General features: G+C 39.8%; 3 protein-coding genes and 1 long non-coding RNA gene across 6 annotated transcripts; 3 read left to right on the top strand and 1 right to left on the bottom strand.

The window, feature by feature from the left end:
* Window positions 1-224: 224 nt before the first annotated feature.
* LOC124183589 (GPI ethanolamine phosphate transferase 3) lies at window positions 225-10,508 on the top strand. 2 transcript variants are annotated; one of them, XM_046572255.1, is made up of 5 exons: window positions 233-420; window positions 524-3,172; window positions 3,244-3,414; window positions 3,520-3,743; window positions 3,902-4,850. In XM_046572255.1, exons 2-5 carry the CDS (start codon window positions 553-555, stop codon window positions 4,094-4,096), a joined length of 3,210 nt encoding a protein of 1,069 aa, XP_046428211.1. In that variant the 5' UTR covers window positions 233-420; window positions 524-552; the 3' UTR covers window positions 4,097-4,850. The 2 variants fall into 2 exon arrangements, with proteins under 2 accessions (XP_046428212.1, XP_046428211.1); XM_046572256.1 differs by lacking the exon at window positions 3,902-4,850 and adding an exon at window positions 10,432-10,508 and having other exon boundaries at window positions 225-3,172; window positions 3,520-3,654.
* LOC124183593 lies at window positions 5,840-8,915 on the bottom strand. 2 transcript variants are annotated; one of them, XM_046572261.1, is made up of 4 exons: window positions 8,777-8,915; window positions 6,285-8,257; window positions 6,094-6,123; window positions 5,840-6,013 (listed from the first exon to the last, which is right to left on the bottom strand). In XM_046572261.1, the coding sequence occupies exons 1-4, from the start codon at window positions 8,889-8,891 to the stop codon at window positions 5,897-5,899; spliced, it is 2,235 nt and encodes a 744-aa protein (XP_046428217.1). In that variant the 5' UTR covers window positions 8,892-8,915; the 3' UTR covers window positions 5,840-5,896. The 2 variants fall into 2 exon arrangements, with proteins under 2 accessions (XP_046428217.1, XP_046428218.1); XM_046572262.1 differs by lacking the exon at window positions 6,094-6,123 and having other exon boundaries at window positions 8,777-8,914.
* Window positions 9,199-10,429, top strand: LOC124183615. The gene is made up of 3 exons (XR_006871014.1): window positions 9,199-9,554; window positions 10,123-10,179; window positions 10,292-10,429. It is a non-coding gene; the product is annotated as an uncharacterized LOC124183615 (long non-coding RNA).
* On the top strand, window positions 10,461-14,585 carry LOC124183592. Its single transcript, XM_046572260.1, has 10 exons — window positions 10,461-10,622; window positions 10,741-10,957; window positions 11,053-11,454; window positions 11,538-12,104; window positions 12,212-12,302; window positions 12,376-12,832; window positions 12,925-13,049; window positions 13,142-13,383; window positions 13,568-13,611; window positions 13,841-14,585. Exons 1-10 carry the CDS (start codon window positions 10,522-10,524, stop codon window positions 13,989-13,991), a joined length of 2,397 nt encoding a protein of 798 aa, XP_046428216.1. The 5' UTR covers window positions 10,461-10,521; the 3' UTR covers window positions 13,992-14,585.
* Window positions 14,586-15,909: the final 1,324 nt, after the last annotated feature.

The following is a 15,909-nucleotide window of genomic DNA, read 5'->3' as shown; positions in this document are numbered from 1 at the left end:
AAAATTCTCCTGAAATGTGTTCAAACGAATCCATTATTAGAAGCGGGTTTGCAGTTGTCGATCATTGAACGCCTTTTAAATAACGACATTTTTTGCCGCAACACGTGCGTACGGCAATGTCCGGAAGCTCTCGGTGCGGTTCGTAAAGACTCAGCGGTAAGCTCCGATTGGCTCCAACCGAAGTGAAGTTCGAATTTTCAACGTCACCGCTCACTGAGCGCGTGGCGCGACGCGTGTGGTCTATTCATGTGGTATTCTGCGATTTGCTGGCAAATTCAAGACGTTGCACCGCCACCAACCAAAAGGGGTGACGTTCATCGTTTGTTGGTTATGGTAGTTATTACAACCGTCCGCGAGTGTCACTTTCATAAAAAAGTGAAGATCCACTCGATCCTAATTTATCATGAACACGTAACACCGGTGAGCGTGACAATTAGACATTGCTAATACTCTAGGGTAATACAGTATTCACTATTCATAAGAAAAAGCTGATATCAAGTTTAATCTTCCAACAACATCGTAGAGTCGAGTGATGTATAGTCTGTACAAAGCATGAGAAAACAGTGGAGCTACTTTGCATTCCTAGGATGGTTGGCCTACCTCATGATAGCAGGGCTCATCCTATTCACTCGAGGTTTTCTCCTCACTCGAATATCACGACTGGAGGTTGGACAGTGTGACATCAGGCTAAAACCCTGTGGCTTTGAGCCGGGGGATAAATGCAGCGGAGGTATCGACTACAAGGAACTGTTTAGCGACCAGGAGACAGCGGCTAAAACATGCCTCGGTACACAAGCCAGGGTCGTACTGCTCATGGTCGACGCTTTGCAATACGAGTTTCTGGTGTGGAACGACAATCTAACTCCAGAAAATACTTCTTACCACCAAAATAAGGTACCTGTTGTCAAGGATGCCTTGAAAAAATACCCGGACACAACCAGGTTTTACAAATTCATTGCGGACCCACCGACAACCACAATGCAACGTCTCAAAGGTTTAACGACCGGATCATTGCCAACCTTCATCGATGCAGGATCAAACTTTGCCACCGAGGAGATAAACGAGGATAATATCATTGACCAGGCATCCTCCCAAGGCATTGTATTCATGGGAGACGATACTTGGATGGGTTTGTACCCTGGCAGATTCATGAGACATTTTCCTTATCCCTCGTTTAATGTATGGGATTTGGATACCGTCGACGACGGAGTGAGACAACAGATTTTTATTGAATTAAAAAAGACTGATTGGTCTCTCCTTGTCGCTCACACTCTTGGAGTTGATCACTGCGGCCATCGATACGGTCCGAATCACCCGGAAATGAGCCGAAAGTTAACTGAAACGAACGACCTTATAGAGAAGGTGATTGCGACTCTTCAGGATGATATGATGCTGATCGTTGTCGGTGATCACGGCATGACTAGTACAGGCGACCATGGTGGGGATAGTAAGTCTGAGGTTGAGGCAGCGATGTTTGTTTATTCGAAAATTCCTCTGTTGGGTAAAAAATTTGCAAAAAATATCAATGAAGTGCATCAGATTGACTTAGTGCCAACTCTGTCGTCGATTCTGGGTATCCCTATACCTTTTTCCAATTTGGGAACAACCATATTGGATGTTTTGCCTCGTAACTTTCACAAAAATACAAATCTCAATGATTTTCAATATGCCTTACATTCTCTCTGGAGCAACATTGTCCAGACTAAGAACTACATCGATACTTATTCTTCTGAGAGTTCCTTGTTTCCTCGTGACAAATTGGAGATTATTAGCCAACGATATCAGGTCATTCATGGGCGCATTAAACACGTTGAGAATTTCGAGGAATTTCAGTCTTTCGTTAATGACGCCAAGTCTTATTTGGCAACGATAAGAGACATGTGTGTTGAAATTTGGGTACAATTTGATTCGTCTTTAATGTCTAAGGGTCTAGTTATCACCTTTTCAACAATCTTTTTTTCATACATGATAGTTGAGGGTATTCCTAGATACCGTATGCATGACATTTTTGAATCCAGTTTTTTGTATACCTCTGCTCTCGTTAATGTTGCAACATCTGTTCTAGTTGGTGCTCTGTACTTTTTTAAAATAATTGAAGATGTGGAAAATATCACTCTCTTTGCCACCAGTATTGTCTCAGCTTTCATGTTTGCCGTATTGGTTGTACAGAATTGGTTGATTATTTGTATGAATTGGTACAAAAAGTGCAAGAGTCGGAAATGGCTGAACTTCACTTCGAAACTTATTTTACTCTTATCTATATGCGGACTTTTCTCAAATAGCTACATTATAGAAGAAGCTCTTGTCTTATCCTTTCTTCTAACTACTCTTATTTGGCTACTTATACTGAACATCAAAAGTAGCAAAAATGAAATTTCAGAAAAGAAGTCCAAGTCAGGGTTAAGAACGTATTCTTCCACAGTTTGGATAGTTTTGGTATTATTAGGTTTAATAGCGACTTGTTTTGTTAGATTTTCACGCTATTTCTGGTCCTGTCGAGAAGAACAGCACCGCTCATGTACTTTCAATGAATTAAGAAAACCAGGAGCAAGCGTGTTACAGAGTACAGGGCGCATTGTCGTTATTGTAACTCTAGTAATAATAGCATTGTTCATATCGTTGGCTAGAATTTGGCTGCACAGCTGTGGCAATTTGGTAGGATTTTCACCCAACGTAACAGCGGCGCGATATTTTCCTGGGATAATAGTCGTCTGCATGGGCGGATACTGGGTACTTCAACATCTTCCAAAAGATGCTAAAGTAAAATTTGCCAGACCGTGGCAAGTGAATATGCTAACTTGGGTAGTTTATTTTTGTATCACCGTTGGAATATTCTGCGTTTACCTATTTCCGCTGTACGTATATCTTTTGCCGAAGAAAAAAGAGTCGTTGAACGTTTACGGCAAAGAGAACATCATACCCCAATTGTTTAATGGAATGAAGGGACTAATTTGTCGAAAAAAAGAACACGAGGTTGAATCTGTGCCTGTTGTTTACGGATTGGGAACAACTTATAGCGCTACTTTCATCACGCTGAGTGTCTTCTTGACTCTTTTGTGCGCTCTACTGCTGGGCGATACCTTAGCACCATCAATTGTCATCATGTATATCGTTTGCATCTGCGTATTAGGAATCACGGCGATAGAAAGATACCAGCATGCAACAAATATCAGTGAGTATTAGAATGCAACGAAGAAACAGTCACGCTTCGGTACTACTAATGAAACTTTTTGTTTATACCAGATGAGCTGTTCGAAGTTCCGACTCCATCTTTGCTCTGCTGGTTTCTGATATCTGAGTATTTCTTTTACGCAACTGGCCATCAACCAACTTTTCCTAAAATCCACTGGAACGCTGCATTTGTTGGTACTAGTGGAATTTTTCAAACAAATGTTCTGCCAGCTGTGCTTATAGGTAGGGTACATTCTACTTTCTATGCATAAGCCATCTTGATCCGGGACCAAAGACATTTTACTGCTATCGATGTTATTTTTAAACGTATTATTATGCTACTTCCAGGAATAAATACGTTTGGTTCGCACATTTTATTGGGAGTAATGCTACCCCTGATAGTAATGGCTCCCTTCACGATTTATTTCATTTTTCCCAACATTGCTGGAAGTAAAGCTCAGTCGCAGAAGGATCTTAGGAGAGGTGAACTACTGCTTTACGAGTCTGATAACAGTCTGCTTACCACAGTATTCTCAGTTTCTGCAAAATATGTTCTGTTTCATGGAATTCGCGTAAGTCTCACAGATACTTTCCTGTAGTACAGGGCATTTGCTATGCACCAGATACTAGTAAACAACTATAGAAAATGTCATTGAAAATTTAGAGAAAAAAAATCAATGAGACAAAAAACTTGGTCTCTCTATGTATTTATACTTAAAAATTGTTACAGATGTTTGGATGCATGTTGGCTGCGACGATGCATTGCAGACATTTAATGGTCTGGAATGTGTTTTCCCCAAAATTGATATTCCAGGGGTTATCGTTCCTTGTAACAACAGGTAGCGTCATGGTATCATTTTTGTTATTAATTAGGTTACACGATCAGGTCGACAAGTTGTGTAGGCGAATTTCTAAGAGTAGGTGATAGTAATTTAAATATTTATTTTTCGCTTCACAGTGATCGCCTAATGATAGGTAACGGTACACTTTTAATGTGTACTGTCTTGCGATATTTGATACGAAAATAATTATACTCAAGAGCTTTAAATACGCTGACGTAAACGTGTTAATTTATCGTTAAATGATTCTAGAAATATATTTTTATTGTGCTATGAACAGTTTCGTAGATTGTAGATAAATAGGGAATATTGTTTATAGAAAATGATAAAATGCTCAAAGGGCGCGTATAACGTTTGCAGAATTTAATTGACGATTCCGTATTCCTACGTGCATAGAGGTTGGCTGTTAGATTTGTATTCAATCGAATCTTATCTCACTCCTTGTTTCAAAATCTCACAAATTATAGGAATTAGGAATAATTACGTAGAATTTGTTACATGCTTGTATTCATATAATAGTTGGACTAGCATTAATACTAGAGTCTGAAGTACACATATATTGTAAGCTGAGAAGTATTAACTCTATTTAAATTTACCTTATTAGTACTTTTTAAAAATCGACACAGTATTTCTACTGAACAATTTAATTTATTGCATTATCGTTTTATATTTTATCATAAGTTGATCAAGTTCATTTTAAATCGCTAGTCAACATTGCGAATTGTTACTACGTAATGTCAGTTTCTTTTTCTAAGTTAATAAATTGTCAACGGTTGATTTTTGGTCTACAGTGAATATCGTACGTTATATTAACGTCGTTGCTTACAGCGTGATATTTCATTCTTGAAAAAAAAATTTTAAAGTGAATTACGTACATTGATTGTTATAATTTGAAGTAACTTTCGTTGGAGCATACACATAAATTCATATAAAAAAAAAAATCGTCAAATTAAACTACCTGTATTTTAGCGAGTTCATTTAGGTTCGATTTACTGTTGAATCACTGCCATCAACAATTCTCAATAACTTATACTCATTGTCTTTAGAAAAAATGGTGATGAAGACGTAGTACAAATATAAAGCTATTTTATAGTGTAAAAAGTAAAAACGAATTCTTTATGGGAACTTTATACATGGTTTTCGCCAATCGAACAAAGTACACAGTGACCCAGCAAATTATGCAGTATCAGAAAATTTTTGTTTTAGTAGAAACTTCTGGGTATTTCGAATCGTTCCAGAAATTTGTTTGCTAAGCATTGACCATTTCTTTGCCTGCTTTGTTTTATCGCACAGACTAATATATCATGCCCAACGTCCATATATACGAAGTATCGAGCACACTGATGCTATCCTGCGCGCAATGCATTGCTGACTTCTAAAAAACTTAGCAACGCACTTGATGCAGGATTGCACCTGTGTACGCTGTCTGGTATTTTGGATTATTATTCGAATAAGTAACCATCGGGACAATATTTGTTACCCAATCCCACTAGAATGTTTTTTTTTCGTTACTTGGCGTAAATAAGTCTAATTACTCGTCATGCATTAATATTTATTTCATATATACTCACTCGTAGTGTACAACCAAATGTTACTGATACCTTTTCATTCGTGATATTATAAAGGTAACGAAACATTTTCCACCGTTTTGCCAGGAAGATAATACTAGAATTTCTGTTTTTGTAAAGCTTGCGTTACAATGTAAAAATTTTTACTTAATGAAAGCTTTATTAAAATGCGGTACACTATACATTTTGTTTTTCATTATACTATACACTACTTTAAAACTTATTAATTTCTTGATTTTTTTTTTTTTTTGTTTCTTTTTCTTTGTTATGGCGTGTGACTAGAATATGCTGCGATTATAAGTATTTTAATCACTTATCTCAGTGATGAAAATGATGATGATGACGATTGTTTTGGTATTCCTTTTCCATATTATTCGACCAATCTTGCCACTTTGCGGGATAATTTTGATAAACTTGCCCACCACTCTGTCCATCCTGTAACATTGAGAGTTAAAATAATTACTTATACTTATCTGACCAATCTTGGATGAATTAACATTCTATACGTCGCTGACCGTCGTCATATCTTTAGCCGGCATTTTGATCTGAAAATAAAATTATATTACCGCGTTTAAACGAAAATTATTCTTCTCTTTGGTTTTTGTGATTGAAAATTCCATTTCCCGATATTCTCGAACAAAAATAGATACATAGTTCATATTTTAAGGACAACAAAAATATAAATAATAACCAAAAATTGTCTTACCAGAAATTTCACTCCGCCACCTTCGTGTCCTGGTACAGATCCGCCCCCAGCTTGGATGGATTCGATGGTACCAGGCGGGAGACTTTGGTATCCTTGATGCATTTGCATTTTAATTTCCCTGGAATCCTTACCAGGGATGAAGGAGTCAGTATCTACGATATCGTCATTAATACCCTGCTCACTACGACGAGGAATGTCCGGTTCATCGAGGGAATTTCGCCGGGCGTTAGTACTTCCGGGATAAGCAACCCAGAATGAAGTTGGACTGTCGGATAGAGCTCTTGAAAATTTCGTAGAAAATCCTTTCGGCGTCAGTTTGGTCGACGCAATTGTATCCAGCTCGTTTAACTTCGCTTGAATCGCGTCAAGAACGGCCAAGCTCAAACCTCCATCCTCCGGCTTAGGCGTCGTCGCGGGTTCCGGTTCTTCTTCGTAACTAGATTTGATCGCTTCGTTAACAGTCGCAGTAATGTTCGTCTGTAGCTCCGTTAGCATGTCGAAAACCTGCGCCAGGATTATCATTCTCCGCTTGTAAGGCAGTGTTCCGATATCCGCGACTGCTGTAGCGCCAGGCCAAATCGGTGCGAAGGGCTTGAACGGTTTGGAACCGGGAGGAGGTGTCGACGCGTTTTTCTGGTAAGCAATCAAGTCGTTGAACGTCGCGACCATGTCGTCTTTCAGCACGCTCAGCTCTCCGATGATGGAACTGACGATTTGGTCCTTCGCCGTTATCACTGCCTCGTGGTCCGTAGCAGGCAAGGAACGAGTGTACGGGGAAGAACCGGCCGCGGAGTAGCCGAACGGTAAGGAGCGAGTTTTCGCGCCTGGGAATCCCGGCGACATGGACGTTTCGTAAGGGGAATCACCGGCCGCTGTAGAAGCGTTCAGTTTTAGAGAGTCGAACAGTTTATCCAGGAAAGTAGCCACCTTCGTGTCGTATGAAGCGGGATCGGGAATCACAGTTTCTGGAAACCAAAATCCGGGCGGAACTATCGTGCTTTTTGGCACCGGGACGTCGGTCACTGGCGACTCTGTGCTGGTTGCCAAATTCTTGAAGAGGGTGTCGAGGAACATTGATTTCTTGCTTATGAATGCGCCCGGGCCGAAGGCGGCGCTCGGGCCGAAGGCGGGACCCGAGGTCCCGAAAAACGGACTCATAGGTCCGTACATCCCCGGCAGATATTCCTTTGGTACCGAACCGTCGGTAACCATCCGTTTGGTGAGGTCTTTCGACGTTTTCGAATCCTTGCTGCCGGAGAAAATTTTGTCCAAGGGAGATTCTTTGGAGACTTCTTTTTCCCCCGTTTCAGAAACCTCTTCCGGTATCACGTGCATGCTCGAATATGGAGGTGGTGGCTCTGTTGCGCTGCTCGAGGGTTCCCCGTTTTTAACAGGATTTGGACCCGGAAATCCCCGTTTTATAAATGACGAGCTAGCGTCTGTATAAGATGCGGCATCGCCGGAAGTAGCAGACTGTGCGGAAACTGGGCTAAAGGGACCAAGGAATGGCGACTTGGGGCCCATGGGTCCGAATAACCCGCGTTTTACGTTGCTCAATTCTCCGGTCGGTAATCCGTTAAGACTTTCGGAATATTTCATATTCGGACTGAATTCTCCACCTTCACCGAAACCGGACGCGTACAAAATTGGCAAATCGTTGTTCATTATTCCGTCCGATGTGGAATCCAGGTCTGTAGTTCCCTTCATATTTATGTCTTCAGATCCGTACATACCGGCAGGGTTTGTTGCGTACGGGCCCAGACCGTACCCCGCATAAGGCCCTAAACCAAACCCCGGAAACGGTCCCATCGCCGGTCCCAATCCACCGAACATCTTACTCAGCATGTCTGTCTTTTTTGCGATCATCATTCGCGGATCTACGAATTTTGGAAATAGCGACGGTTTCGGGATGTACGGTATTGACATGGTTTCAACTTCTGGTAGCGGGGGAGGCCCCAAAGATCGGGCAAAAGCTGAAATGAAAAAAATACGTCTTGAATTAAATGGACAAAGTAACGCAGCTCTTCTTGATTCATATTATAGAGTTTCCTAGAAAAAGGGAATATGTTTGACTGTATGGGAAAAAGCAAAATCAAGAATCGTTTTCTTAGGTATAAATAAAACTGAAAAATTTTCAAATTTTTTTTCTAACAGTTTCGAAAAACGATTTATAAGCAAATGTGGTAGCTTGTGCTATGAACTCTAAATGTATAAATTTTAATCTTGATTCGAATGAGCAAAAATTGAACACGTTATTCTAAATACTGTGAATTGAGAATTTTTTTTTATGGCCAAATTGACAAATACTTGCTCTGACTTAAATTTTATTTCTAGTGAACGATTACATACCTATGGAATCAAAAGTTTATTTACGGTCTTAGGCTTGTGATTTACATATTCGAAAAAAATGTGTACTTTCAGTTACCGACGAATACTGATTACCGACGACAAGTTCAACGCGACCGACCGATAAAGAAAGAATCCCAACTTACCGGGCTTGGTAACAAATTTCGCCCATGGTGCTCCAGGTGGCGGGGGTGATTTACCCGCGACTACGGCGAGGAATGTGGATAAAACAACAGCCGATCGTAGTTGGTTCCCGATCATTGCAGAACTGTTTACTGGACTCGGTATTATTTCCCTTTTATATTGTATTACAGCTAATTGAAACTGTAATCTATGCAAATACGGTACACCGGCTGAGAATGCAACCTGTTGCAGACTTGTGTATTATCATGTAATCCGCGAATTGTTTCCACCCGGCTCCATGCGGATTAAAGTGCCCGACAGCTGCATTCTCGCTCCAGTCTCGTCAATTTCCTTCTTAAAAATAATGCTCTGCTATTTCTGTTCGTTCGTTGATATGAAGCATATATACAGTAAAAAAGAAGAGTTATTTAATAAATTTAGATCGTATTACCATGCAAATTTATTATTATCTTTTTATTTTACATTGGGTACATTGTATTCATAAAGTTGCGAAAAGTCGAAAACGTAGGCCCAGACTATTGTTGAAAATAATCAAACGTCTTATTGGAAATTTTTTATTTATTTCCTTACTTCATTTGTCACCAATAAACACGTACCGCTTGTCTTTTGCTAGTATTGTTTCTATTAGCATTGTTTATTCGCGAGATATCTGTCCGATTAACATATGTGCACACAATTCGCGGATTGAGAGAATTATTTTTTTTTAACCGAGAGACCCTTTACGTGAAACGAAGTGCATCATCGAAATACGCAAACTACTTCGACAGCGCGTTCTTAATCGTAAGTACTTTACCGATTTATTTCACCAATTGTAATTCATTATTTGAACGTTTTTGAACATACAATATATCCAACTCGTTTCTGTCGATGTCGGCAAATCGTGTCGCTGACAATGGCTGAATTATCTATCGCTATGCAGTCCTATTTTTAGCGGATTTTGTTCATTTTCACAATTATAGTGGTTTATAACTGCTTAGAAGTGTTAGGACTTGTGTTTGTAATTACAATAATCAACATCCACGGCAATAGGAAACGTCTATTATGACCTATTTACGATCTTAATTCGCATCGTGCATATCGAGACGCTTACAATGTCTATGCGCGTGCCTTGTTACAACTAAACGCGTATCTGCTGCGAGTCTTTGCATACATTGTAACGAAGTATAGATGGAAGTTGTAGAGAAAAGGAGTATCTAACCAGAAATCTGTATCAGTATACCATTAACTAATGATCGAATTCCAACTTGTTATTGAATAATATTTTTCATCAACTGCCTTGACCATGGCTGTAATATTTCGTGGATTTATTTTTATTCGTGTACATATATATCTATGATTAAATTTTCAGATAAATAAATATAGCGAGGTACTCCATTTCTAGGAACAATGACCATGTTTGCATCTAGTGAGTATTAAATTATTCATGCATGACAATGGTATTCATTTTATTAAAATACTGAAGAACAATGGAAACCTCGAAACTTTTCACATTCTTGATTCTCATTTGCGGTGTCAAGACGCCCCTGGCGAGGTCATAGACGCTATAAGGCCGGATCTGGAGGCATTCACATCGCTGTGGACAGCTCTGAGGGTGAATTACGAGGGCACGAATATCACGAGGACCGTAGCTCGTTTGCTCCACATGTATCAGCCCGAGGAAGGCGTCGTGGCTTACGAAAGACTACTCAGAACCCTTTTCGTTCTTCTCGAAGATTTCGACAGCGACGGTCTTAGGTTTCTAGTTTCCATGGTACCACCGCCCAAGGGAGTCAACGAAGAAATTGTCAAAGAAGTATTCAACAGCGCAACCGGATTCGTTCGCGTCGATGCCCCAATATTTCATAAAAAGTGAGATTTTCCCATTCTCGCATGAAAGGAAAAACAACAGTCATAATAATATAGGGAAAATAGTAAAATGCACAGAGCGTAGAACTCAGATTACTTCAGCATAATTCTTTCCTTCTAGTACCTATTTCCAGTGCAGTAATGCCAGCACGAGTTCAGCTGCACCAACCCTTGACACTCCTTATCCTAGGCCTGTGTCTCGGTCCTGCAACGTCCAAAAACTCGAGAGTATCATTCCTTCAGAGAAATTATTTTCCGCCAAAAGTATGATAACCCAAAATCCCGTGGTCCAGAATGATTCTAACGTTCCAATAAACAGACTGAAAACATCTCCCCAGGTAACCACGCAAATCGTTTCTGCATAGCGTAGAGTGCAGATTAATTATTTGTTGTCTGAAAGACAAGTATTGCATACCGACTGATTGTGTTTCAGATAATACCTTCAGAATCTTCGGACGTTTTTCGCGGTTTTCCACCGAGCGAGATATTCAACACCCAGAGTCATGTGCAGAGTATAAAAAACTTCTACAGACCGTCGGCGAGCTACGCTTTTCCCGCTCTTCCGCCCGGACAAGGATTCGTCAATTTTGCGGGTCAAATTGTCGCAAAAAATTCGGGACAAATTCAGCAATCCCTCGGCACGGGGCTGGTGGGCCCTGCGTATCGACCAAAATGGTTTCAAAACCCGTATTTAGTGCAAAAAAATAGCTATCCCGTTCCAAAGTATCAGAACTTCTACTTGAAGACCGTGAACAATCAGTACGTAAAAGTGCCCGCCGCAAAGGTGAACAATTTTTCCCAGGCGAGCATAAACACCTCGCAGGCTTCTTATCAGGTGAGTAGTTTATTTCTTGGCTCTGTATTCGTTTTGCGATACTCGTAGGTTTTTCTCATATTAATTCCTTTTTCGACGTCCAGGCTATGTACAACAACGCCCATGACTACTTGAGGAACAGAAGTAATACCGTGACTAGCGGTTTGCTGGAGAAGGTACAACGACATAGAAGTCTTCAAGAAGCAACCATTAAAACTATGGTTGCGAAGTGCGAGTCATCGAAAATCGACGCAGTCCCTCAAGTTTTCGACGGTGGCGATGATCTTCCGAGTGTAGAGATTCGCTCCGTTGATGACTCCAGCGCTGTCAACTCAAATCAGGAGGAAAAAATTATTCAGAAGAAGACCACTATTGGTATTATTTCTAAGAGCAGAAATTCAACGGGAAAAATAAATAGTTCAAATATTTGCAATACGTCACTGGAACCTACAGTTGCGAGCAATTATTTGTTAGATACTGCCGATGGTAAAGTTTTTACGGAGGATTACGCCGGTGCAGATAATTCAGCCGCGAATCAGGACAGCTTTGAACAATTTGCCAAAGAAGTCAGAATGAGACAGCGCGCTATACAGGAAGATATATACAAAATGGACATCGTTCACGGCGATTTTCTCCCTGAAGAAGGAATCGACGATAAGGAAGACGCCAGCGTACGTTTCAAATTTGTTACAGTATAAATTTTACCGGGTCTGAAAAGCATTGACTATAAAAATGAAAAATGTTTTTTCTTTCATTATTAAATTGTTATCATCCGCAGTCGATCAAATCCGAGATTCTGACAGCAAGTGAGGAGCTCATAAACAGTTGCAAGAAGTTTTTAGACCGAGCAAAATCGGGTGAATCTGTTGGTGAGTACATTTTTTAAATATTTGATATGAGCGATCGGCTATTATAAGATTTAATCTTTGGCGCCTGTAATAGGTCAACACTCTTCAACTCTTACAGAAGTCCCGATTTTTCCGAGAACCAGATCATTAAGCGACGTTCGTGAGGAAACGTCAGTCCAGTATCAGTCTGATTCAAATTTATGGAGATTGTTGACAACAAAAGATGATTCCGGAATTAACGCGGAAAAGATTGTTCAAACCAGTGATATCCCTAAGACCCTGGAGGTCTCTTCGGATCAGAGGACGCCCCATTCTCCCGTAGAAATCGCCGCGATCAAAGAGGCGGAATCCGTAGACTCGGCACCGTCGAAGCGAGTGGTAAGAAAAAAAAAATTAGACGTGCTGACTGCCAAAGCCAAGAGTCAGAAGGCCGCTCAAAAAGGATCTGCAACCGTCTTAGTCGAACTTCAAGATGATGCCAGCCTCTCAGAAGTTGGGCCTAAGTCGTGCACCAGAGCGAAGAGTATTTCGCAGGCGGATTTTTCCGCTAGGTACGTTTTCCAACATGAATCTTGGATGGAGATGAAAAATTTCAGAAGCCGATGTAACGAAGACGTAAATAGATCGTGATTTTGTTTACCAGGTGCCCCAAATCCATTGCTTCGCATACGTTAACATCTCCCATTCGTCCATCCACCACAATGGCCGAATTAGCAGCTTACAATAAACAATACTACGACGCATTGCTGAGCATTCAGAAAGCGAAAGGTTAAAGTTAGAACTTACCACCGCCAGCCTTTGTTCTTTGATAACGTTTTTCAAATTTTTGGAAAAATATGGTATATTATAATTTCTCGCAGCTGCCGTGGCAAACTCTCTGGCCATTTCATCGGTGGCAACTGGTCCGGTCGGTTTTGATCCGTACTATTATAATTACGTGCAACAGCAACATCGTCAGATCATTCAGCGTCGTCAGCAGCAGATTCTCATCGATCATCACCGTTATCCGCAGCAAAAATCGCTGTCCACTGGACCTGCGCCCTGGTACGGACCTTCCGATTGGAGGTATCCCGTCATCGGACAATCCAGGTTACCTCACGGAGTAAGTTTTACTTATGTTGAATAATTATGTGTCTTTTCATTCGAAGCTAGTATTTGTCTACAACGAAATTGAATTTTTCCGATGCTTCTATTCTGAGCTTACATCGTGCTGATATAACGCCCTTTGCAGTAAACATGCGAACCAATTAGCTAATATTAAAATTTTTTTCACCGTTTTTCCTCAGCCCCAAATGCTCCATCCTCCTTCCCGTTGGCCCCCAAGTGTCGGGTGAGTTTGTTGTGCATTTTCTCATTTCTGTTTGTTCGTACAATTCACAGCAATACATAATATGTGGTTCAAACTTATTACATGGCCGGATAAAATCGAACATTAACGTACGACCGACTCAAAAATCACAAATTATATAACCGCATTTAAAAACGTACGTGATATAGTCTTCGAATATTTTCGGTACTCGCAGTTTCAATTTGAAAAATGATCGGATCTTCGCTGACAGGTTCATGGGCAGGGATTCACAAATTTCCAGCCTGCCCCAAAGGCAGAAGACAAACGTGACTCAGCAATCAAAGGTGCCGGTAAAACGTAGGAAACTTGAAGAAATAGTTGGAAGGCTTAAAGAGACTGAAAGCAACTCCGCGACTAACTAACCGAGTGTATTCCAATATAAATAAAATTACCTCGCGACGGAGAAATTTGGATAAACTACTTCTGTCACTCAGCAGAAATTATCTATTTGTATCGTACATCTCGATACTAACCGATGACCGTGTACATTATTATTTCTTGTATTACCATTAAAATTATTATAGATTGTAATGTTATGTAACTGTATATTGTTTTATCGCAGGCTTACGTATAGTACTCTATACATGTATAACTACCTGCTGGTTCGATCAATTCAGGCGTAATCCTCGCAAATTAAAATCTACCCTGATTGAATTTTTTCAATTTATATTCGTTTTATTCTATTTCCCAGATTATTCGATTCAACGTCGGGGGTATCCGAATGATACGTGTTTTTATGTATAATGATAAATTTAAAAACATTTATGTGTAGATTATTTTCGAGACAAACATTATATTCAACATTCGTGTTTAACGTGCCTCCAGTTGTAGGTATCTTAAGATGGAACAAATCGTTCGGCCTCGAAACATCTGCACTTGTGTTATTGGAATATAAAACGGAAAATTATTAATCTTACACGCAATATAATTGCGATAATGCATGCGTGTTATTACGTAATAGATGTTATTAAAAAAGAAAATCGCAGTTTAAAATATTCGAACCCTGCAGCTGCTGATTAAAAAGAAATATAATATGTAATTCCAAAGAATACTTGAAGTATAATATATTAGAAATAGAATTAGTTGTTGCATACCGTTTCAAAGGCTAAATAATGCATTGAATGATTTCCACATATAGATAAAAAAAAATAGATATTTTATTATGTCATAAGAAACAATTTCGGACGAACTTACGTCTACAGTAAACAAATTACGTCAAAATTGTTGCGCAAGTGTATAAATTCTTTGAAATAGTAGCAAAATAATATGTGTTATTGAAAAGAGAAACTTAGATAGTTTAATTAAAAACAGATAAAATTGGTTACGAATTTCTTCGGTATTCCAAATCCACCAATGAAGATGGAAAATTGTTCACGCTGCGGCAGGGCGTAATATGTACGCCAAACGTTAATTTACTCATGCGGTAACAGTTGTAAACTTGCGATCTGTGCGAAGTTGCAAAAGGTGCAAAGATCGCATAACAGTCTGCGAGCGAAAGAGACGAAGTACTTGTTTATAATTTGAACGAGACTACTGCAACTGTGCGCAATTACTTAAATATTATCACTCCGAACTCTCAGCGACAGGGTGACCCAGGAGTCACGCTATCAATCAATGCTCTTTATCATTCAGTCGCGATTTTCATGAATATGTATGTATATGTAGATATTCATGGATGCTCCTCGAGTCACATGTAGAATTTAATGCGATTTTATAACTCATATCACGCTCTGTTCGCATATATGTATAAAGTTATTCATCTTAGAAAGCGTTTTAGGTAAGAATTCCTTGGTGACCTGATGTCAGAATTTTACTGGGACCCTGTGAAACCTGAACATTCAATATAAGACTCTAAAAATTATACAGGGTGTCCCGTAACTCGCCGATAGTAGTAAATTCGTATCGGTGTAGTGCATGAAAAATGAGTATAGTGAGGTATAAGTGAAATTTCTCTATGTGATGCAACGAAGCTATCTTCTAAGTATTCAGTAAGTACGTTTTTCCTTATTTCCGATTGACTGGAAGTTCGAAAATCGAGGGTTTCCATAATCACTGATTACGGATCTGAAATACAAATTCGGAAATTCTTTCGATTCGCTATTTTGAATTCTCAAATTTCGAGTTCAGCTGCGCTATCGATGAATTCAAAAACCTCCGATTTTCAAGTACCGAGTAAATCGGAGGTAAGAAAAAATTTGTGCCGAGTTATGGGATGCCATGAATATTTCGGCTAAACAAAAAAGTTTGCGCGTATAATGTTCTTTACGCAGGAGCGGCAGA

This window comes from Neodiprion fabricii, chromosome 5 (genome assembly GCF_021155785.1).
Source record: "Neodiprion fabricii isolate iyNeoFabr1 chromosome 5, iyNeoFabr1.1, whole genome shotgun sequence".
Taxonomy (NCBI): Eukaryota; Metazoa; Arthropoda; class Insecta; order Hymenoptera; family Diprionidae; genus Neodiprion; species Neodiprion fabricii.
This window is presented reverse-complemented; position numbering and strand designations above follow the sequence as displayed.

What these genes read in the sequence shown, in the direction of transcription:
- LOC124183589 (XM_046572255.1), top strand. Translation starts at nt 553, where the DNA reads ATGAGAAAACAGTGGAGCTACTTTGCATTCCTAGGATGGTTGGCCTAC. An exon ending in CCAGCATGCAACAAATATCA is followed by an intron (nt 3,173 to 3,243) that starts GTGAGTATTAGA and finishes TGTTTATACCAG; the next exon opens with ATGAGCTGTTCGAAGTTCCG. An exon ending in TTCTGTTTCATGGAATTCGC is followed by an intron (nt 3,744 to 3,901) that starts GTAAGTCTCACA and finishes AAATTGTTACAG; the next exon opens with ATGTTTGGATGCATGTTGGC.
- LOC124183593 (XM_046572261.1), bottom strand. Translation starts at nt 8,891, where the DNA reads ATGATCGGGAACCAACTACGATCGGCTGTTGTTTTATCCACATTCCTC. An exon ending in GTGGCGGAGTGAAATTTCTG is followed by an intron (nt 6,124 to 6,284) that starts GTAAGACAATTT and finishes TTTTATTTTCAG; the next exon opens with ATCAAAATGCCGGCTAAAGA. An exon ending in CGGCTAAAGATATGACGACG is followed by an intron (nt 6,014 to 6,093) that starts GTCAGCGACGTA and finishes TCAATGTTACAG; the next exon opens with GATGGACAGAGTGGTGGGCA.
- LOC124183592 (XM_046572260.1), top strand. Translation starts at nt 10,522, where the DNA reads ATGGTACCACCGCCCAAGGGAGTCAACGAAGAAATTGTCAAAGAAGTA. An exon ending in CCTCGCAGGCTTCTTATCAG is followed by an intron (nt 11,455 to 11,537) that starts GTGAGTAGTTTA and finishes TTCGACGTCCAG; the next exon opens with GCTATGTACAACAACGCCCA. An exon ending in ACGATAAGGAAGACGCCAGC is followed by an intron (nt 12,105 to 12,211) that starts GTACGTTTCAAA and finishes TATCATCCGCAG; the next exon opens with TCGATCAAATCCGAGATTCT.